The sequence below is a fragment of the Pinus tabuliformis genome, chromosome 5_2 (assembly GCF_031772625.1).
Source record: "Pinus tabuliformis cultivar Carrire ecotype Pingquan chromosome 5_2, CPIR1, whole genome shotgun sequence".
Taxonomy (NCBI): Eukaryota; Viridiplantae; Streptophyta; class Pinopsida; order Pinales; family Pinaceae; genus Pinus; species Pinus tabuliformis.
This window is the reverse complement of record NC_142306.1, coordinates 864964933-864985643: the sequence shown is the minus strand read 5'-3', so window position 1 is coordinate 864985643 and position 20711 is coordinate 864964933. Positions and strand designations below refer to the sequence as shown.

Below are 20711 nucleotides of genomic sequence, written 5' to 3'. Positions count from 1 at the left end.
CTTTTTTATAGGTAATAGTATACATTACCCATACTATTTGGCTTATAATATTATTTTCAAATTAATAAATAAAGACTTAGTTATATATAGTTGTATTAAGATAAAGCATTAACAAACACTTCATCTATACTAGAATCTTTATAATTTTAAAAATAGAAAATAAATAATAATAATAAAAAATTGGTTATTTAAAAAACTCTTAGAACATGATTTTGTCAACCAATCTTCTAGATTAATTAGTTGATGCAAGCAACCAATAAAAAACATCTCTTTCTGCTAGAGAAAGGCGCTTATAATTCAAAGGGCCATTTTCTTTTATTTCATAAAAGATTTAGAAATTGATGAGATAAATTTCTAATTTGGTTTTAAAACCAAATTCTTATATTTTCTGATATGTTATTAAGCCATTCAAATTGTGACTTTTCTTTTCTTTTCTTTTATAATCGATGATTTTACTCATGATTGTTCGAAGAGCACAGTGCAATCTGCCACCGCGGTATCCTCTTCGGGGATGTGCAGTTTTCCTATTTTCTTTATTAGTAATAAGCAGGGGATGCTTAAACGTTCTTAGAAATTCACTAAACATCAAATATAGACTAAAGAATGAGTTTATGATTTACACAATTTTTTGGATTTTCTCTTAATTTATCACTCCGCAGTGAAAATAAAACAAGTACGTCACTCCGCAGTGAAAATAATGCAAGTACGTGATTCAAGAACTATATGTATATGTGAATTAACGCATTATTATGAATATAATATACTGGAATTTTCCAGTGGAGACTGGACAAAATATTAATTGACTACGTGCATTTGTCTCTCTTTGAATCGGAGCTTCGAGACTTGATCTCTCATACAAAATCTCACATACATCTTGTTAATTGCACTCGAGAAAAATTGAACAATACCAGTACCCTACAATCACTGGGCATTAAAGCTTAAATAATTCTTGCATGCTCCTATAAGTTTAGGTGCAACGAGTAACCAAAAAGCCATAATCGAACCAAAAATCATTGCCAAGAACGATTTCACATAATCTTTGTCTACCTGTCCTGCCACAGCATTTGATCCTGCCAGTGCTTCTACATGCGGGAGTGCCTCTATCACTGCATCTCCCAAGTCTGAAATGAAAACTGGCTCACAGCCCAGTGCTGGAACCCTCCCCCAATTCTCAATCCCGGATTCAAGGGCCAAATTTTTGTACTCCATATCAATTTCTTCAAGTGTCTCAATATGTTCGCTGACAAAGCTTATGGGAACTGCAAGGAGACTTTTCACTCCCTTCTGACCTAGCTCAACAATAGTCTCGTCAGTGTAAGGCTTCAGCCACTCCACAGGTCCAACTCGGCTCTGCCATGCATTTAATCCAATGTTTAGATTAAACAAGCATTCTGGAAGCAGCTTACGGTGTGATATTCATACAAAGCTACATAGAAGTATACAGTAATTACATGTCAATAGTCTCAACACCACCACGGTGAAAGCCAACCACGAACAACAGATACAGATGATACCATACCTATATACTGAAAAGCAAGTGCAGCAATGAACTATGGTTCAGCATCTTAAGAATTTCCCTAATATAACACTATTTACTCTATGAAGTTCAGCATTTGAGCATTTATTCAATATCTGCCCACTGTTTTGTGTTCTATAAACGCACACTGATATTATCGCATGGAACCTACAACAAAAAATGTTCCTTTGAAAATAATCAAATTTATAGAAAACTAGGAATGGGACAGCATAGAAAATTATCAGAACACTAGCTACTAAAGAAAAATGCTTAAAATTTTCCAAGTGCAAGCCAATCACAAATCAAGGGAAACAGATGGAATTGTGAAATTAACAGGAAACTCTCAACGAGTGGAACAATAAAAAGTGGCTGCAATGTTACAGAACTTCATACACTGGAAAAACAGGGGGTAATAAAATAACCAATCAGTTGTACACTTTCCCAGTAGACTCGAAGCTTAATTGCCACTGTACCATTCTAAGATTCAAAAAGAAAATAACATAACAACTTTGGTTCCAAGCAGATATTTCCACTGAGAGAAGCCAGGTATCATTACAGCTTGGGGTAGAAGGACTCTCAACTCCTCATTGGCTATTGTGATTCACAACAGAGAGAGAATCGAATCGGACCATACAGCAAACCCTATGTCTGCAATAAGGAGAAAACCGAAGAGCACTAGGGCAGCGCAACGCTGGAAGAGGTATCCGCCAAAAGGATCAAAACCCTAGTGAAAGATAATCTAAGAGCAAATGTGCCATACTTATGGAGCTCTTAGGCCAATTATTTTACAAGAGATTAATAGATACACTTGAATTAATCATATTACAAATGAAAATGGGTGTATAATACCCTACCCAACTCAATATAAGGCCAGTTGTCAATGAAAAAGAGTGTATATGAATACCCAGCTCCATATAAAGTTTCTCTGGGCTGAAAAATGAAGAGTGGGTCGATAACTACCCAGCTCAATATAACCTCGGTCATGGCTGAAAAGAAGAATGGGCGTATAAATGCTCAACTCAATATAAGGTAAATTATGAAAATGGGTGTATAATACCCTACCCAACTCAATATAAGGTCAATTGTCAATGAAAAATAGTGTATTTGAATACTCAGTTCAATATAAAGTTATTTTTGGCTGAAAAATGAAGAGTGGGTGGATAAATATCCACCAGTTCAATATAACCTCAGTCATGGCTGAAAAACAAGAATCGGTGTATAAATGCTCAACTCAATATAAGGTCAATTATGGCTAAAAGTGAGAGTACACCCTTTTCAATATCCCTTTTTAATTTAAACATGAGGCCACATGGAGGAGATATTAAATATTGTCCCCCCTCAATGCAATGTCTCCCATATTAATACGATTCCACAAGTTGGTGAAGGGAGCCTTTAGCAAAGGTTTTGTGAAGATATCATTAGTTTTTGGTAGCAGCGGATAGATGTTCTAGTCTTTATGGTGTATATGAGGCTAAGAAACCCATTTTTCCCAATACCCAGAAAAAAAATTTGCGAGAAAATACCTCAATACGATTAATTAACCAATTATTAATATTTCCGTAAGTCTAACTTAAGGGAAACTGGTTAATTAAATCAGATTAATTGAAGAAAATTGTTTTTTCTTTAGAGACTTCCCAAAAAGTCACTTGATGGGGTAACGATGATCTTAGCCATCAATTGTGATTAGATCATGGTCATTGGTTGCTCAACGAGCGATTATAAAAGCAAGTCAATAGGGTTTGGAAAGAGACACTTGAGCAATTCGACTTACCTAGTTGCAGTGAATTAGCAAGGACCCAGTTGAAGCAGAGGGGTTTTAGTAGAGATTCGGGAGGGGATTTTCACAGCGATTCCAATATTCTCCTAATCAAAAAAGGCTGAATTTACTCTACAGAGAGTGTTGGCATTTTTAGTCATTGATGTCAATATGGCATTTTTAGTGATAGCAAATGTCCTAACCCTTGTGATGAATGAATAACCCTTTTGTGACGTTGCCCTAACCTCATTGAAGGCTCTCTTTATGCAAACCCTAGGAGAAATTCCTATGTGCATCTGTCCATGGCACATGCTACCCTAACCCTAGAATCACTTAAGTAGATATGATGACAAGCTATTGTTAAAGTCAACCCTCGGAAAATTAATAAAGATGAAGAAATCCTACATGACAAGCCCTAGTTTCATGATGGCTTAGTGCTGCTAAAAATACCAATGAAACATATTATATATATATATATATATATATATATATATATATATATATTCACACCCTAGCATAAATAAATGAAGTTCTAAATAAATTAATCCCATAGTCCTACCTAAGTCCTATAACCATATCGTATTTCACAAATTCTTTAGAATACCAATGAAACCATATATATATAGCATTATTGTTAATTTTATTAGTATTAATTATTTCATGTTTTAATTCTATGTATTTTAATTATATTTGCTTTAATTAATTTAATTATATTTGTTTTTAAATTAATTGTTTTTTTAATTATTTTAGTTTTAATTAATTTATTAATTAAAATTAAAATACATATTCGTGTTTATTTATTAATTAACTGAAATTTAATATGTATATGTACCTATACATATTAGTTTATTAATTAAAATTAAATATGTCTATGTATTTTAATTAATTTATTAGATAAAATTAAAATACATATATATGGGTTATACTTATATTTATTTCATTATATTTATTTATTTTATTATTTTAATTAATTATTAATTTTAATTGTTTATTAAAATTAATAAACAATTAAAATAATAAAATAAATAATATATATACCTCGTTTCATCAAATTCCCAGTTCTCGTGGAATTTTAAATAAACAACGTAATTGTATTTGACTTGAAATTATTGACATTGTTCTGGCTCTGGAATATCGTAGAATACATGCCACGTAAGCTTGGTAATAGTACTCGGGATCAATTTAGTTTGCGGCCTGATTTTTGAGTGGCATATACTATCCAAATATCTTTAAAATTTGTGGATAGGGCTCGGACATGTGATCAATCACCATTGCAACTCGGATAAGATCTTCCATTCATAAACCTGTGGATAGTTACCTTTTTGAAGCTCAGATTACAGACCTATCTCGGACCTGTGGAGCTACAACAAACCTCGGACCTATGCTCTCTTCAGTTTCAGGCTCGGTCACTTGTGGAGGCTCAGGCTCGGACCTCTTTATTTGCCTTTTGTTTCTTCATTTTTCTTTGTATTACTACTCGATGTTCTAGGAAATGTTGTCTTATGTTTCTTCTTCATTTTTCTTTGTATTATTGCTCGAAGCTCTAGGAAATCAGAGCATGTTGTGAATGATGTATCGCTGTTAGTAACCCTTTAAAGGTGGGGTAGTTCATCATCCACTAGAGGTTGGGACATCCATGGGTCCCTTTAATGATGTGATGGGGCAATCAATGGCCCTAGGAACCAAGGTGATTGCCATAATAATAAGGGGTAGAGATCATACTTGGTTTTTTCCCACGTGCTATTATTAATGTCCCAGCCATCATTTGCATTTTATGACTTTCCTTTTCTTTTGTTTCTTGCTTGTGGCCATGATATGTTTTTAATTTTCTTTTAGCTACATCAACATTTAGGGCAACATTTCCAGACCCAACTCGGATATATGGACAAGGGAAGGGGGACCCAATGGTCATGTGGACTCGAAGAAAGGAAATAGTGAATAGGGCTTATAATGTGCGGAGGGAGGTGATAAATATGGAATGGGAAATGGAACCACGCTACCAAAATCGGGGTTTCCCAAGTAGTGCCCTTCCTAAATCCATAGGCCAATAGGGGAGTTCCCACAAGACTAAGATTGAAGATTAACCACCCATTTAAGGTGAAGGAACAAAACCACGGTCAAAATCATTTGTTCTTCCAAGCCACCCAATAATCCACGCCAAAATGCCCAAATGAAAAACAAGCATTGCACCCAATTACACAATGAAAAACATATCTTTTGGGTTGGATTGCCCACCTTCTAACATGTGCTCTTTACAAATGGGTGAGTAATCATACAATTGATGCAAGTGGTTGAGATAAAGTGGCACATCACATCGGCTACAAGGTTGTTGTCAGGGGTTGTTTCCTAACAGTGGGAAGTTGGAAGAAGATGATTAGGAGATATGCTTTCCTATGGGTACCTACTTTTGGTGGGTAACATTTGGCTCCAATTAGGACATGACTTCATCGAAGTTCTCATGTACTTGAATGGAGAGGTAATGAGAACTACAACAATATCTTGGGACATAGACTTGTATCCTACACATCACAATACAACTATTGGAAGCATATGCATTGGGCATACTTTACTCGCCCATGTTTTTTATCAAGTAATAAATCGATACAAAAAAGTAAATCTATTTTAAGATGCAAATCTAATCTACATGCAATCTAATCTACCATGAGAACATGATATGATGATGTTAGGCATGCAAATATAATATGCAATGCATCCTACACTACTTTGCATAACCTGTACGCCATGCATAAGCTAAGTATGGTCATAGAGCCAATTTAACCCACATATCATTAGATCAATGTAACAAAACTTACCTCTATAAAAAATCAAGAGATAGGGAAACGAAATATCACATCCTCCTTGGATGAGGAAGGAAAAGAGGAATCCAACTTGTGCCATTGGATCCTTTCTTTCAACGAAAGGATGGAGAATTCAATAATCAAGCCCACGAACATTCGATGAAGAGAAACCTCAAGTATATCATTCTCATCATTGCCCTGAGGAACATTTTGGGAGTGATATGATGAAGAAGACGAAGGAGGATAAGATCATCATCAATGTCATATATTGGATCATTGTCAAAACGATGATCAATATCCCATTTATCATCTTCTATATATAGGAAGTCAAAAATGTAAACATCATGTGAATCCCAAGGAACCATTTCCTTGAGTTTCACATAACGACCAAAGGGGAGTCGCTAGAGTGAATTCAAAATGCCTTGAGAGATGCTTGCTTCACCCTACAAGCATTGACTTTCAGGTTCAATGAAGAACAACGGCTTCGTTCTTCCAATGGAGTTGCCAAATAATAATTTATATTGTCATATGGGGACGAGACATACACTTCGTGTCCCCAACAACCATGTCAAAAATGTTACCACAAAATCTAGAAGGCCTTGGAGAGGGAAACCCTACAAGACAAAAGCTAGACAATGTGCTAACAATGGGGTAGACGCTCAATGTCACCTCTGCCAAAACCCCCTACTCTTTACGGACTTTCATAGGAGGAGTCACAGTAGAAAGGAGATCACTTAGAATAGAAAACCAAGACCAATACCTCTCCTCTTGAGAGGAAAACCCTCAAGAATTCTTCTCTTCTTATAGAACTTCAAATGACAACTTCCAAGACCGAAGACCGTTGTTAAAGACCACTCCAAGACCAAGTCAACTTTCACAACTTTTCTGACAACTTCGACCCTAGCAACTTCTCCAACAACTTTGACCTCAACAACTTCTCCAACAAATTCAACCCTAGCAACTTCTCTAGCGACTTTGACCCCAACAACTTCTTGACTGCAATTTTCGGCTACTGCAAAACCCCTAGATCTTGCACGTCTGGAAAGGTTGGTGATTTCTTCCTTCCTTTTCCTTTACTTGACTTGGTTCTTCCTTCTTTGGAACTCGGCTTGCAAAGTAGACCTTTTGGTGCCCTAACTCAGCTCCTTTCTACAATTCAATCTTGTTGTAGTGATGTAGCCCTAATCTTCGCACATGTGAGGAGATGATAGCCCAAAAACAACTTTCAAAGACTTCATTCCTTTCCTTCTAGTCCTCCTCTTCTTCGCTCTTTTAGGTCTCTTTTTCTTCCTTGATCGAACTTTTTGTGAGTTGATTGGATTGCCTTCAAGTGAGGTCGATGTCTCTTATATATAGGCTTCTCTTCTAGGTCAAATAACTGCTTGGAGGCCGACCTAATCCTTCTTGTAGGCTGACTTGTTTGGCAAGGTCTTAGAGGTTCTTTATAACATTTTTGACTTTACAAAAATTTTCTTTACAAGATACAACATGAAGGGGTCATACATGTATGACAATGACTATTTTGACTTCATAATTCTATGAAAAACCTAGAAGCACTCAATGTGCGCTTGACCTATAAATAAATTTATCTTGAGGATGAAATCCATGCATCAAGAATGAAAATAATAAAATTATTTTTCTCTTTACATCAAATACATAAGATCATGACTACATTAGACATTATGAAGACTGAACCTAGTCACACATTTCAACAATGCCATTGTGAAGTGTTCACTTGGTTCCATGATTTGTAAGCTCATTTACTCAATTGCACTAATGATTTGATGTACTGTAAGGTGAGGAGACGCATTGGATCTTATATAGGATTGTAGGTGGGTCTTCATCTTGGGATTTAGTCTCCCTATACGGGGTCCAAGCCCTCCAGAGGGTCATATTGGCATTTGTAGGATGAGCGTAGAGAGCCATGGGACTCCACTATAGCAGAGAGTAGATAGCCATATCATGGGATCCTTTAGCTCTTCTCAATGCTTGTTCATGTTCCATTTATTTGACGATGTTGATGTACCTAGACCACTGTAATGTTCCTTTTTTTGGTATTCCTCATGGCATGGTTAGGATGGACTTTCAGGGCCGGGGCAGAGAGGTCACAGGTGCAGGTTTACTTCATCAGCGGGCCCAGAGGCCTCAAGAGGTGTTTCATGGGATTTTGAGAAGTTTTGATGAGGTCCTTTAATGTGTTTTGATGTTTGGGTTAATGTTATTCTATTTTGGAGCTTCTCTCTTGCAAACATTATGGATGGATATACTTTTTTTGCCATGTAAGTAGTCTTGATGTATTGCATGCATTAATCATTGGGCAAGAAAAAGTGAATGTTCCTAGGGGTTGTCTTTGAAAACCTAACCCTAAAACTCCATTATTTGACAAGTTGAAATATAAATCCTTGCTGTAACTTGGTATCTACTTCATTAGGGCATGTGAAGCTACAATTAGGCTCCTTGATAGAACAAAATCCTAAATCAACCAAATTCTTGACTCCATTCTCCCAATAGACTAGGTACTGGTCCTAAGGATAAGTAGATTTTCTAAGGCTTGGTGAAAATTTTAGGGAGGAGAAATTTTATGATTCCATTTAGACAAGTTTCTTCATTTATGTCTCCTCTAGGTATCCTCCAATTTTGAATGAATTCCAACAGTGGAATATCAAATAAATTTATGCCCTAGCTATCACATCAACAGGGAACCCTTGAAGCTCCTTTGACTTGGGGATTTCTTGAATGTTTGCACTTTGTAGTTCATCATTCAAAACCTTTTCTCTTAACTATAGGTAATCATTGGATGGGCCTTTACCACAATATATCTCTCAACCCGTAGTCTCTTACAGTATTTCTCTCAAGGGGTTTTTTGCGAAAAGTCACCCTTGCTTCTCGCAAAGCTCACACTTTAATTGAATCTTTCCATTGAATGAGCCATCCTTGCCTCACTTTGAACCCTAGTATAAACACATCAATCAAAAGTGAGGGATTTTAGAAGTTTTGATCTTAGGCATTCATCATTTTTGAATATTCCTAAACTCAAGGTCATCCTTCCCTCAAGCCTTTCTTAGAGAGCTCTTCTTTTGCTTCTAAAACAAGAAATCTATTACCTAAGCCTCTCTTTTGAATGGGCATTGGAAATCACATTGTGCATCGTTATTGACCTCATCATTCTAGTGGTTTCCCTATACCAGGACTCCTCCCCTCGATGAAAGTTCGTAAAGAGCAGGGGATATTGACCGAGGTGACATTGGGTCCTTGTCTCATTGTTGCCACTTGATCTAGTAGTAGTCCCTTTTGAACCCTTCCTAGGACCCCTACTAAATTAAGCGGTAGGGTCGTTTATTAACCACCCCTACCTAGAGAGGTAATACTAGTTCGAGATGAAAGCCTCAAATTTCGAAGAGAAGCCCCATATGAAGTCTCTATGTCCCCTTACTAACAAGCTTGTTTCACTTAGATGCAAGAATGATTAATTGTACCTGATGTTGAAGATGTAGCACTGGACATTATGTGTGATTGGCAGGTGGTTTCATGATGGGCTGAGCAACTTAATTGGGGCCCAAGTCCCGTATAGGGGCATATGACACCCTATAGGTGAAGCATTGGCTGCCATGGGATTCCTATCACTTGTAGACCATCACTCCACTCCATGGGCACCTGCAACACCCCAACAGTTGAGAGCCATGAGACTCCTATCACTTGTAGAGAATCACTCCACTCCATGGGCACCTACAACATCTCAACATTCTGCACCTTGCCCCACAATTCATGAGATGATGCTTTTGGACCAGTGTGCCCCAAGACGACTTAGAAGTATATATGGGTTTTGGTAGCTTATCTAAGGCCCAGATTAGGTTTGTCTCGCTATTGAGACATGGGAGGGCTAGCACCATCCTCTGAGCCCTCAATGTTGGAGTAGATACATGCTATTCTATCACCAAGAGACCCATGAGACCCATTTTGTGCCCCAAACACAAAACTGGTCCCCACTGTTAGTTTTTGTAGCATCGGATGTGTTCTAGCCACGAAATTTTGTGGAGAGGCTAGAATACATGAGATCTCCAAAACCTAGAAATTGTTTCTGGAAATTGCGCGTAGAAGTGTCTCAACTAGATTATTAACCTATTTCAAAATATTTCCTGTGGTTAAACTTAGAGAATATGGTTAATTAATCAGTATTAATTGAGATAACGCATGAATCATATAGAAATTCACACAAATCGACTCATAAATGATCCTAGCCATTGATTAAATTTTAATCTTGGTCATTTGTGCTCCAATAGTGGATTATAAAAGAAAGTCGATGTGGTGATGGAGATCATCCAGTCTAGATACTCAGTTGCCTAGACAATTCGTTTTTCTCAGTAGCAGCAACTCAACAAAGAAGATAGAGCCAGAGGGTGAGTAGTAGGAGAGCAACAGCATTCTGGAAGAAAGTTTTCAATTCCCAGAAGAGTGAAAGGAAGGAAGGCCGAAATTTTCAGAGGGTCAGGGTAGGGGCTGCGCAGAATCTAACGCAGGAATCTCACGCAAAGGTTGGGGAAGCTATTTTGGAGGCAGAAAATAACTGTGGAGTGAAAAAATTCTCACAATATTAGATTGGTTCATTCTTTATATATGTCATTATGCATTCATTCGTTGCTCAATATTCCAAAACCTCCGCCATTGAAGTGCCGCCAAGGGAAAGAAGGTTCCTTATGAGGGAAAGGAGATTCAAAGCTCCGCGAACAACAACCCTCTTATCTTCTTACTGTCCCTAGGAGAGAAAGTGTTGCCCTAACCCATTGATGAAGCAGCCTTCACCCGCAGAGACTACGGCAATAGGGTATGGTTCAAATGCTTAGTAAAAGCCAGGGATGTAGGAACTCTAGCTTATGCTGCAATGTTTTCTTCAGATTAGATTGATAGCTGGGCATCTAAATTATTGTACTCAGATTTACTACTGAACATTAATAATAAAACACTCATCTACAGGATCCAAAAATAATCGTGTCAATTTTATTGTGTGTGTGCTAGAATTTTTCAGTTTCCAGTATTTTATTGTCCGCAGTATTTGTATGGTGAAAATTGTCACTGTGATTTTATTTGTCGTAGTAAATCAACTACAGAATTAATTTATGAGTGAGAAGAATAATCTCCAGCAACTTCAATAGATAGAATTTTCACATGGTATTAGAGCTTAATTGATCAGCCAGGAAGCTCAAAAACAGTAAAAGGAATTTCATTGTTCAGAAGAAAAAGACAAAAAAAAATCAAACATATAAAAAAAAAATAATAATAATAATAATAATAATACAAAAACAAAAAAATCAACACCAAAACCACAAAAAAAATCAATTAAATAATATATTTAAAAAAAAACAAACAAAACAAAACACATACAATAAAATAAAATAAAATTAATTAATTAAAAATATCATTAAAATACAAAATTTTAAAAATATAATAAAAATTCAAAATAATAAATAAAATAAAATAAACAATTAAATACACATTTAAAAAATTATTAAAAAAAATGAAAAAGTAGTTATAAAAAACCTATGTTGCATGAGTTTTTAGAACGTGGGAACATTGGGAACCTAGGTACGGGTGTCGGGAACGGCTAGAAGTTTCCCTAAAATTTACAGGAAACAGCTAATTAGGAGCGATAATATTATATAATAAAAAAAATAAAAAATAATTTTTAATTATATAATTTATCTAATCATCAAAATTAATATTGAATCAAAATATTCAAATATTAAAATCAATTTAAATATATAAATAATAAATATATAATCTCTTTTATATATATATATATATATATATATATATATATATTCTCTGGGTGTCTCTCTCCCTGACTCTCTCCCATTTATATATATATATATAATATTAAAATGTCAAGTTCATCATGAGTTCTTTGACACATGACCAGTGTTTGAAACAATCTGGCTTAAAAAAACAAAGGAACAGTTTTACATATGTTTCTCTAGTTATTCTTAAGAGAAAAAAGTAAAGCAACTCTAATGTTTAAGCATCGACTGCACCACATACAAAATGCACACACAATTTTTTGTGATATATATACATAAATAGCAAAAAAAATACTCATCAGCATGACATCCCAAATATTGCCCTTACATCGAGGTGCCACACGCTTCCTTTACCCATCAAGAGATTGCTCCACTTTCTCAATTAAGTATATCAGTGTTAAGGATGTCTTTGGCCTTTCTTCTTGTGAAGGTTTCAACATAGGCTCATGTTTTGTGGGCAGTTCAACATATTTCTCTACAGGCTTTGTATTCCCCAACCCCAGGGAACATCATAACTCAAAAAAACAGTCTTCAAAGCTCCAAGAACTTTCCCCAGCTCTCATTGCAGCTCCCACTAAAAAGAAAACGTTCTCATATAATGCTAATGCTCCCAGGAGTGTGTGAACCATTGGAACGGGTTTCCCACCTCTTGGGAGCGGTTCCCGTGTAATAGAGTAAAAAACATTTAATTAAAAATAAAATAAAATAAATATTAAAAACATAATAAATCACAAACAAAGTCGGCTGGTCGATTCTCGAAATCGAGCCAAACCTTGCCCAGCCAGTTGATGGGCCACAAGTCAAGGTTGGCTCCATTCCGAGAATCGACCAGCAAGATTTGTTTGTTTTTTTTTAATTGTTTTTTAATTTTAAATATTTTTAACTTTTATTATTTTAATGCTTTTAATTTTATTTTAATGATTTTTCAATGCTTTTTGTTTGATTTATTTTTCAATGTTTTTTATTTTTATTTTTATTTTTTTAAATTAGTGTAATTTTTTTTAGTTTAATTCTTTTTAATGCTTTTAGTTTAATTTTTTTGATGTGTTTATATTTTTATTTTTATGTTTTTAATTTTTTATGTTTTTTTAATTTAATTTAATTTTGTTATTTTTTATGTTTTTCTTTTTAATTTTATTGTTTTTTTTTAATGTATGTTTTAATTTCTGGTTCTTTTGTTATTTTATCTGAATCTTTTTTTTTTAAACCAATTTTATCATCTTTGTGACAAAAAAATTCATAAAAGTTTCATAAATTTTGCTATTTTTCAATTTTTTATTCAATTTTTTTTATAATTTTTTTATTTGACAAAAGGATATTTTGGGGTAGAGCAAAATCCCTTTTATTTACAAATTTCGATCCTGAGGCTTGTGGGTTACGGCCCACAAACCTATCAGAAGCATTAAACATTGTGCTCAGCCTCAAAACCCAGGACCATTCAACTATCGGAATACACAGAATTACACGGGAAACCCCCGCTCCGAACACATAAGCTGGACTTCAAATATTATAAACCTGCATTCATAAATCGTCGAGTCCGTCTCTCAGTCCATCGCCTTTCTGCTGCGCTTTCCATTCTCCGATCTCCGATCAGCCCTTCACCTCTGCAATTAGCGTTTAAATTGTGACCGTCAATTTGACGCTCGATCTGACAGTTATTGCTTAGCCTAATCACGAACCAATCTGCTCGATCTTCACCGTTGATCTCCTTCCATCAGATCAACAGCTGATGCATTTTCCCAATAAATCAACTTGCACGACACTCCTCCATCGTCGATCAACTCGCGTTAGATCCAACGGCTATCAGAGATTTTGGGTGTACAGAACTTGATTACAATCTAAGGCATTTCAGCCTTAGTCACACTTCCCCCTCGCAACTACATCGAATCTACACACTAGTTACACAAATCTCTACCTATTGCTCTATATCCCTCTCACACACACAGACTCTCCTTTTATAAGAGATTACAACAGTCGTAGATCATTTAAGATGCACGATTTATTCCCACAATCACACAACAAACCCCTAAACTCTCTATACGCATACATGGCAGATTAGATTACATTAAATAACTCTTCTAGAGACTTTATCCATTCCATCAAACTAGCTCTATTTTAAACAGAATTTGTCCCCTATTTTGCTCTAATGGTCCACGTCCTCTTGGATTCCTTCTTTAATGAAGAGTACCGAATGCTCCTGCATCATTATTGAACATCTCATTATAGCGAAAAGGCCCCAAAACACGTATTTTTTTAATTATATTTATATGTAAAATGTATATTTTTTGTCGTGTTTAAAATTATTAATTTTTAGTGACAATTAATTTATGTGTATTGAAGTATATAGAAAAAATCCTAATCTCAAAATATTATTTTTATTAATTTTTTTAAACTTCGCAAAAAAAATTAAAATTTCATTATTAAAATACATGGTAAAGAAAAACAAAAAAAACAAAAGTTCGGAAAACCCTTAAAAAACAAACATCTTAAGACGAAAAAGAAGAAGAGGAATAAGACAACTTGAAAAATGGTTAAATAATCAACATTTAAAAACAAACGTGCATACCTAGGACATAAGAAAATTTAAAGTGTCAAAAATATGTCTAGAAAAAGTTGATGCTTTTGAAAGCCCGCGTGAAAATCACCAACATTTTAAAAAAATTGCCATACTTAATTGTATCAAAAAATTTAAAGTGTCAAAAATAAGCCAAAAGAAGGGGGTTGACACTGTATCAACCCTTTTCAAATTGACATGAAAATCAATGACATTTAAAAAAAAAATGTGCATACTTAATACATAAGAAAACTTAACGTGTCAAAAATATGCTAAAAAAAAGGTGTACACTGAACCCCACTTTTCAAAATCGAATGATTTTTTGCTACCTCTAAAAAATAGGTACTAGATACAGTTCTCGTTTCATAGTTTACTTCGTTTTGTTTTTTAATTATCTTGAAACATCAATTTTGAAATATCTTTAAAAAAATTTGATGAGGGCATTATTGTCTTTGACTTTGTTATCATGTCTTGGAATGAGATCAACTTCTTTTTATAAGGAAACATCAAAAAAAATTCCTCTATGTTTAACATGAACGTGCCCAATTCTTGAAACCAAGGTACACCAAGAATTATGTCAATATCTTCCTTAACCATAGTTACAACACTAAATTGAGCAAAAATGCATTCATAATGATCAACTGTCACTAGTAAATCTTTAATTTCATATTTGTTTTGACGAAAAATATATTTTCTTTTACTAATACTTACCTCTTGAATTAATAGTTGATTCACCAAATTAATATTGATGTATATTTTCTCATTGTTTGTGATAATAGCAATATTAATCTTTTTACATTGAATACTTCATTTTATATAATTAATGTATGATCTACAATTGAAAGACATTTATAGAAAAATCTTCCTCCCTACAATCCCAAATTAGACTTCATTTTGTGTTCGTTGATAATTTCATAAAACATATTTTGATTATAAACTTTATATATTCTTTGATTGAGTGTGTAACTTGATATTTGCTTACCTTACTTTCTCCTTCACTTGAAGTGAGTTTTTTTTTTTTTTTTTTTTAAATGTCCTTGCACTTAAAACCGACCCTTTTTAACTTTTTATGATAATATTTTTATTTTTTTATTTTTTTCTTTAGAATTCTAATGTAATTTTTTATATAGAGTCACAATTTTTAATATAATCCAAGTACCTTGTTAAAAAGAAAACCACTTGATATTATAATACTTATTTTATTGCATCCAACGTAGTTTTGTGTATGGTTGCGACCTTTAGTTTGCTTGCGAATTTTTGCTAATCTCAACTTAACTTGAATTATTTTGCATGGTGTACTCACAAGACTTGGACCTGATATTTACAACAGTCCTTCAACGAATTTGTCTTCACTTTAGTATATTTATTTTTCCCCGGCTATTGTCTATGTTAGATGTTGGTCAGGCAACAGCAGCGTAGGGTCAATTAATTAGAACAGGTTTCATTCAATTGTATATCAACGAGAGGTATACAACATCAAGACTGTAGAATGATAACCTGATCTTCTTTTAGCAGTGAATGCCTTAATTAATGTGTATGGTGGTGACACTGGCAGTTGTGCGAATTTTTATCTTGAACTACACGATACAGCCCTGGTTGCGCAGAACAGGTTCTGGCGGATTCGATGGACAACAAATAACAACAATAGTCCAACTACTTGACGTTGCAGTAGTGGTCATGGTCAAATTGCGGCTAGAGGAGGGCAACAGACTTGATGAGTGGGGGATAGGAACGAACACGGTGGTGTAGCGTTGGTCAAGGGTGCGGAATCAACAGTCAATGGCGGCAGTGTGGACGGAGCGGGGCACGGGCGGCCTCTATGGCGTTTGTATATCGAATTTTTGTTTTTTGGTTTTATATATATATAACTTTTTTATAATATGTATGTATATATAATTTTTTATGTTTTTTTTATCCGTGAACATTTTTTTTTTATTTTTTTCTTTTATATTTGAATTATTGATTTTTTTCCTTATATATTTTTTTTCTTACAATTTTTATTTTATATATATATATATACATACTTTATTTGCTCTTTTTTTTTTAATGTCCTAGGGCCTAATGGAAAAAATAGAGAACCTCCAAAAAATTTGATGGCTAGAAGTCTCAATTCCCACTAACAAAGGGTTGATAGCAGAAGATCAAGATCGGAGAACGTAGCTCTAATATCAATGTAACGAACAAAGTTCGTATATGCAACGAAATACTTAAAAAATCTAGTATATAAAAATATACATCATAGAATTATATGTGTGTGTGAACACAGAAGAGATATGAGATATGGTGTTACAAATGAGGGGGCCCACTTATATACCTAAGCAAGTGCCCTTTCATCACTGGTCATGTCCTTAGAGATATGTCTCTTCAGTGAATATTTACTATTTAATTAACTATTATTACATTTATTATTTATTTATATGATTATGTTATTTATATATATTTTATTCATAGCAATGTGCTCTTGACAAATGAGTGAAAAACATACCACTTATGCATATGGCAGAGATATGAATGGCGCGTCACATTGGTTGCGAAGTGGCTCTCAGAGGTTGTTGGTTGTCAACTAGAAGAGATGAATAGGAGAAATGCTTCTCCAAGGGGTCACCCACTTTTGCGGGGTAACAGGTAAAAAGAAGTATATCTAATGAACATTGCATACCCTATACTAGATCTTGAAAAACAAAGAAAAGGAAGGCAAAAAATTTTTTAATACCTAGAAATATGGAAATGGTATATTGGAGTAGATCTCCCGTGCACGAATGGCAAATAAAAATATGGATTTCCCCTTGTTTGTGTTGGAAAATGTAACTAGGTTCGGCCTTCATAATTATCATTGTACTTGTATCAATATGTATTTTATGTAAAACAAAAAAGAGGAAAAATAAATTTTCTTTTTCCGAGCATGGGTTTAATGTTAAAGTCAAATTATTATTTTATTTAAGCATGTTCTTCATGCTCATTATTAGTTTTTCAAAAGAACTTCATCCTCATTATTATTTGTATTGGTCAAAGTCAAAGGCTTATTTATAGCGTGGAAAAAAATTTTCCAATATGCAATTTGAGTCAAAGTTGTTATTTGAACCCCTCTGGACAGTATAAATAGAGGGTGAATTGAGCTCATTTGAAGATGAGCAATTCGCATGATCGGTTTTGAAATACCACAAAGAAGGATAGCAAAGAAACGAGGGCCAAATTTTGAAATTATCAAGTGTAAAGAAGGATATTTCTTGAGCTCAGAGTAGTGAAATTTTTGTTGAAGGTTTGTTCCTGATGTTGTACATATTGTTGGTCTCTTGTTGTTGATGGATTTTCTATGTAAAAGGAGGGCTTGACTTGGCATCTTGAGGGTTGGATTGTTTTTGTGGTCATGGGTCTTGGATATCTCACTTTGATTTGATTTTATAATAAGAGAATTTTTCTAGGTTTTCCCCTTTGTGGAGTTTTCGCACCGGCTTGGAGCCTATATCTTGTGTTTTTTGTTTCTTGTGTTCTTCATATTTTGTACGTTTGGTAATTGTTTGATGAAGAGAACATAATAAACATTAATAAGAAGCCAACAACATTCACAAGCAATTATCAAAGATGAAAAATCTACCATAAATTGCAATCAATCTTATTTCTCAACATGGTATCAGAGCTAAGGTTGAAGGATGGCAATTTGAAGATCACTCTCTATTGACATCCTTGAATAAAAGTCATCATCATAGTGATCACTCTATTATTATCTGAACTATGCAAACATCCAGTCAAAAAAGGTCTAAAACGTATACTCTCTAATTCGAGCTCAAGAGAATGGTTGGCATATGCATTTGTTCTGCATTCGGTCTAGTATGAACAGAAGGACTGAAAAATCTATCCGAACCAGTGGGACTCTGCTTCTAATAGATCCACTTCTGACAAAGAATGGTATGAAGATCATCTCCTCAAGTATATACTCTAGGGCATCAGGTTTTTAAGGCTACAGTTCTGTGATAAAAGACGAAAGTTTTGACTTGTCTATTCTTTGAAAGATCTAAATATTTGATTAAGACATGATATTCTACGAATAAAGCAATCCGAAATTATGATAATTGAGACTTTGTGGTGTTGAAAAGTGCAACTAGGTTCGGTCTTCATAATGAAATGTGTAATTATGATTTTATGTAATTGATCTAAAGAAGAAAATAAATTTACTTTTGTAATGCTTGATTTGTGGGTTTCATGATCAAGGAATTTTATTTTATAGTATAGTTAAGGCTCCCATTGTGAGTCTTTAGGGTTGGTCATCAAGTCATAAAGTCTAGGGAGTCAATGTCATATGTTGAAGACATGTTACATATTGTAAAATGTAATTTTGATTGTGTCAATAACTCTCCAAGGACCTTGTCACAAGCTATTCTTCATGTCGGCCTAAGGATGATTCTTGAAAGGCATGTTGGCCTTGTCACAAGGAGAAGTCAACTTATTTTGGATGGGCAAACCACTATATATAGGGCAACGCAACCTCCATTTGAGAATACATTCGATCAAGGATATGAAGTAGATGAAAAGGTGCGAGAAACATAAAAGACGAGTCTCACATCAAGCGAAGAGAAGGAAGTCAAGGAGCCGAAGAATATTGTTTTGGTTTGGGTTTGTTTTGGTTGATTCCTCCCACACGTGCAAAGAAGAGAACTATTGTTTGTTGCTTCAAGAAGCCGAGTTGTTACAATTGTCCTAAAGGACCGAATTAAGGAAGAAGAATAAGTCTTTCATCAAGCCAAGTTGAAGAAGAAAATCACATTGTCCAAGCGAAGGAGATCAAGGGATCAAATTATTGTCTATCCCTCTCACGTACTACAGCTAGGGTTTTCTGAAGAAGACAATGGTTGCAGGTCTAAAGTTAGAAGCCGAAATTTGAATGATAGTCGAGCTAGTAAAAGGAATAAGTTTGACCATCGTTGACTCAAGGAAGAAGAAGTTGAATCAAGAGGGCTTGTGACTTCATCTTAGAGAGGTTTTTGTCAAGGGTCTAGGTTATGGTCTTGGTATTCGTCAATTGAAGTCTTTATAAGAAGAAGAATTCGTTCCGATTGTCCTCTCAAGTTGAAGAGGTTTTAGCCCTGGTTGATCGCCTATATTTTGCGTCTCATGTCTCTTTATTGTTTATGCTTTGGTAGTTGTTTGATGAAGAAGAACATTATAATAATCTAAGCAAAGAGAAGATCCTAATCTAAAGAAGTAAAAATCATTCACAAGTAGTTATCATTACAAGAGAAATCACCTAATCTTCATGCCCCAGATTTCTCAACATGTGGTAACCCTAAAGATCTAATCCTGTGGCAAAGAAGGACTCTGTGGCAAAGTTATGATACAAGAAAATTTGTAGTGACAAAATCTGAGGCTACACTTCTTTGATTAATGCAAAGGAACTTTGATGACAATAACGCTCAATATGACTATGTCTTGTATTCAACTATGAGGATTAGAAAGTGGCTCACATCTTTGAAATATCTCGTATTCATAGTCGTTTATATAAAGTGGCATATCCTCTTCTCTATCGAGGCTCGCATCCTCTCTGCATTATAGTTCGCACTCTGTTTTATGGCTCGTTATATTATTCTATGACTCGGAGTATCACCTTTGTTCTTGTGGCTTTGATTCTTCATGGCATCAATGGCACTGCCCTCAATGACATTACACTATGTACAGTAGCATTGAACTATATTGATATCAATGGTATCTTCTATATGAAAATTACTGCGTAGGAACCTATGACAGCACCTATGACCTAACAAAAGCATGAATAGTTAGAAGGTATGCAAGTTAAAAGCATCTAAAGCTTTATGGTGATTCTCTGAGGATCATTGAACAAACTACAAATAAAACGATAATCTGCACTCATTATTTTCTACGGTTGAATCGAAATTTATGTGTCACTTATTGACCTAGGTTGTCACTGATGTCAATATGGCAATATTCTAGATACTAGATGATGATATGAAGCCAAGGGGAAGCAGAGCAGATCCATGAAGACCAGGAGCAAGGCCATCAGAATAGCCAAGCCATAAGCATGAGTCTGTTACACAAGCATATTGCAGAATATCAGAGCAAGAGAGGCCTATCGGAAAACGCAGAAACCATCAAGGTATGAAGGTATCAGAGGATGTCTTTGAAAGACATTGCCAAGCTAGGAGCCACATTGGAGCAAGAGGAGCCATATCGGAGGAGCATTGCATGTAATACATGCCCAAGAAGAACCAAGAGGACGAAGTCATCAAAAGAGGAGTTTGTTGGTGAAATAGAAGAAAAAGAGGAAAGAACTACACACATTCAG

At 34.8% G+C, this 20711-nt stretch overlaps 1 protein-coding gene across 1 annotated transcript in view; it reads right to left on the bottom strand.

Annotated features, from left to right (window-relative positions):
• Positions 1 to 708: 708 nt before the first annotated feature.
• LOC149162070 (ferrochelatase-2, chloroplastic-like) overlaps positions 709 to 20711 on the bottom strand; it is a gene marked incomplete at its 5' end in the record, with an annotated part of 55066 nt that continues 35063 nt past the window's right edge. The window contains one exon of the mRNA XM_089435092.1: positions 709 to 1350. Coding sequence (XP_089291218.1) covers positions 922 to 1350 — 429 coding nt within the window. The remainder of the gene's footprint in view (positions 1351 to 20711) is intronic.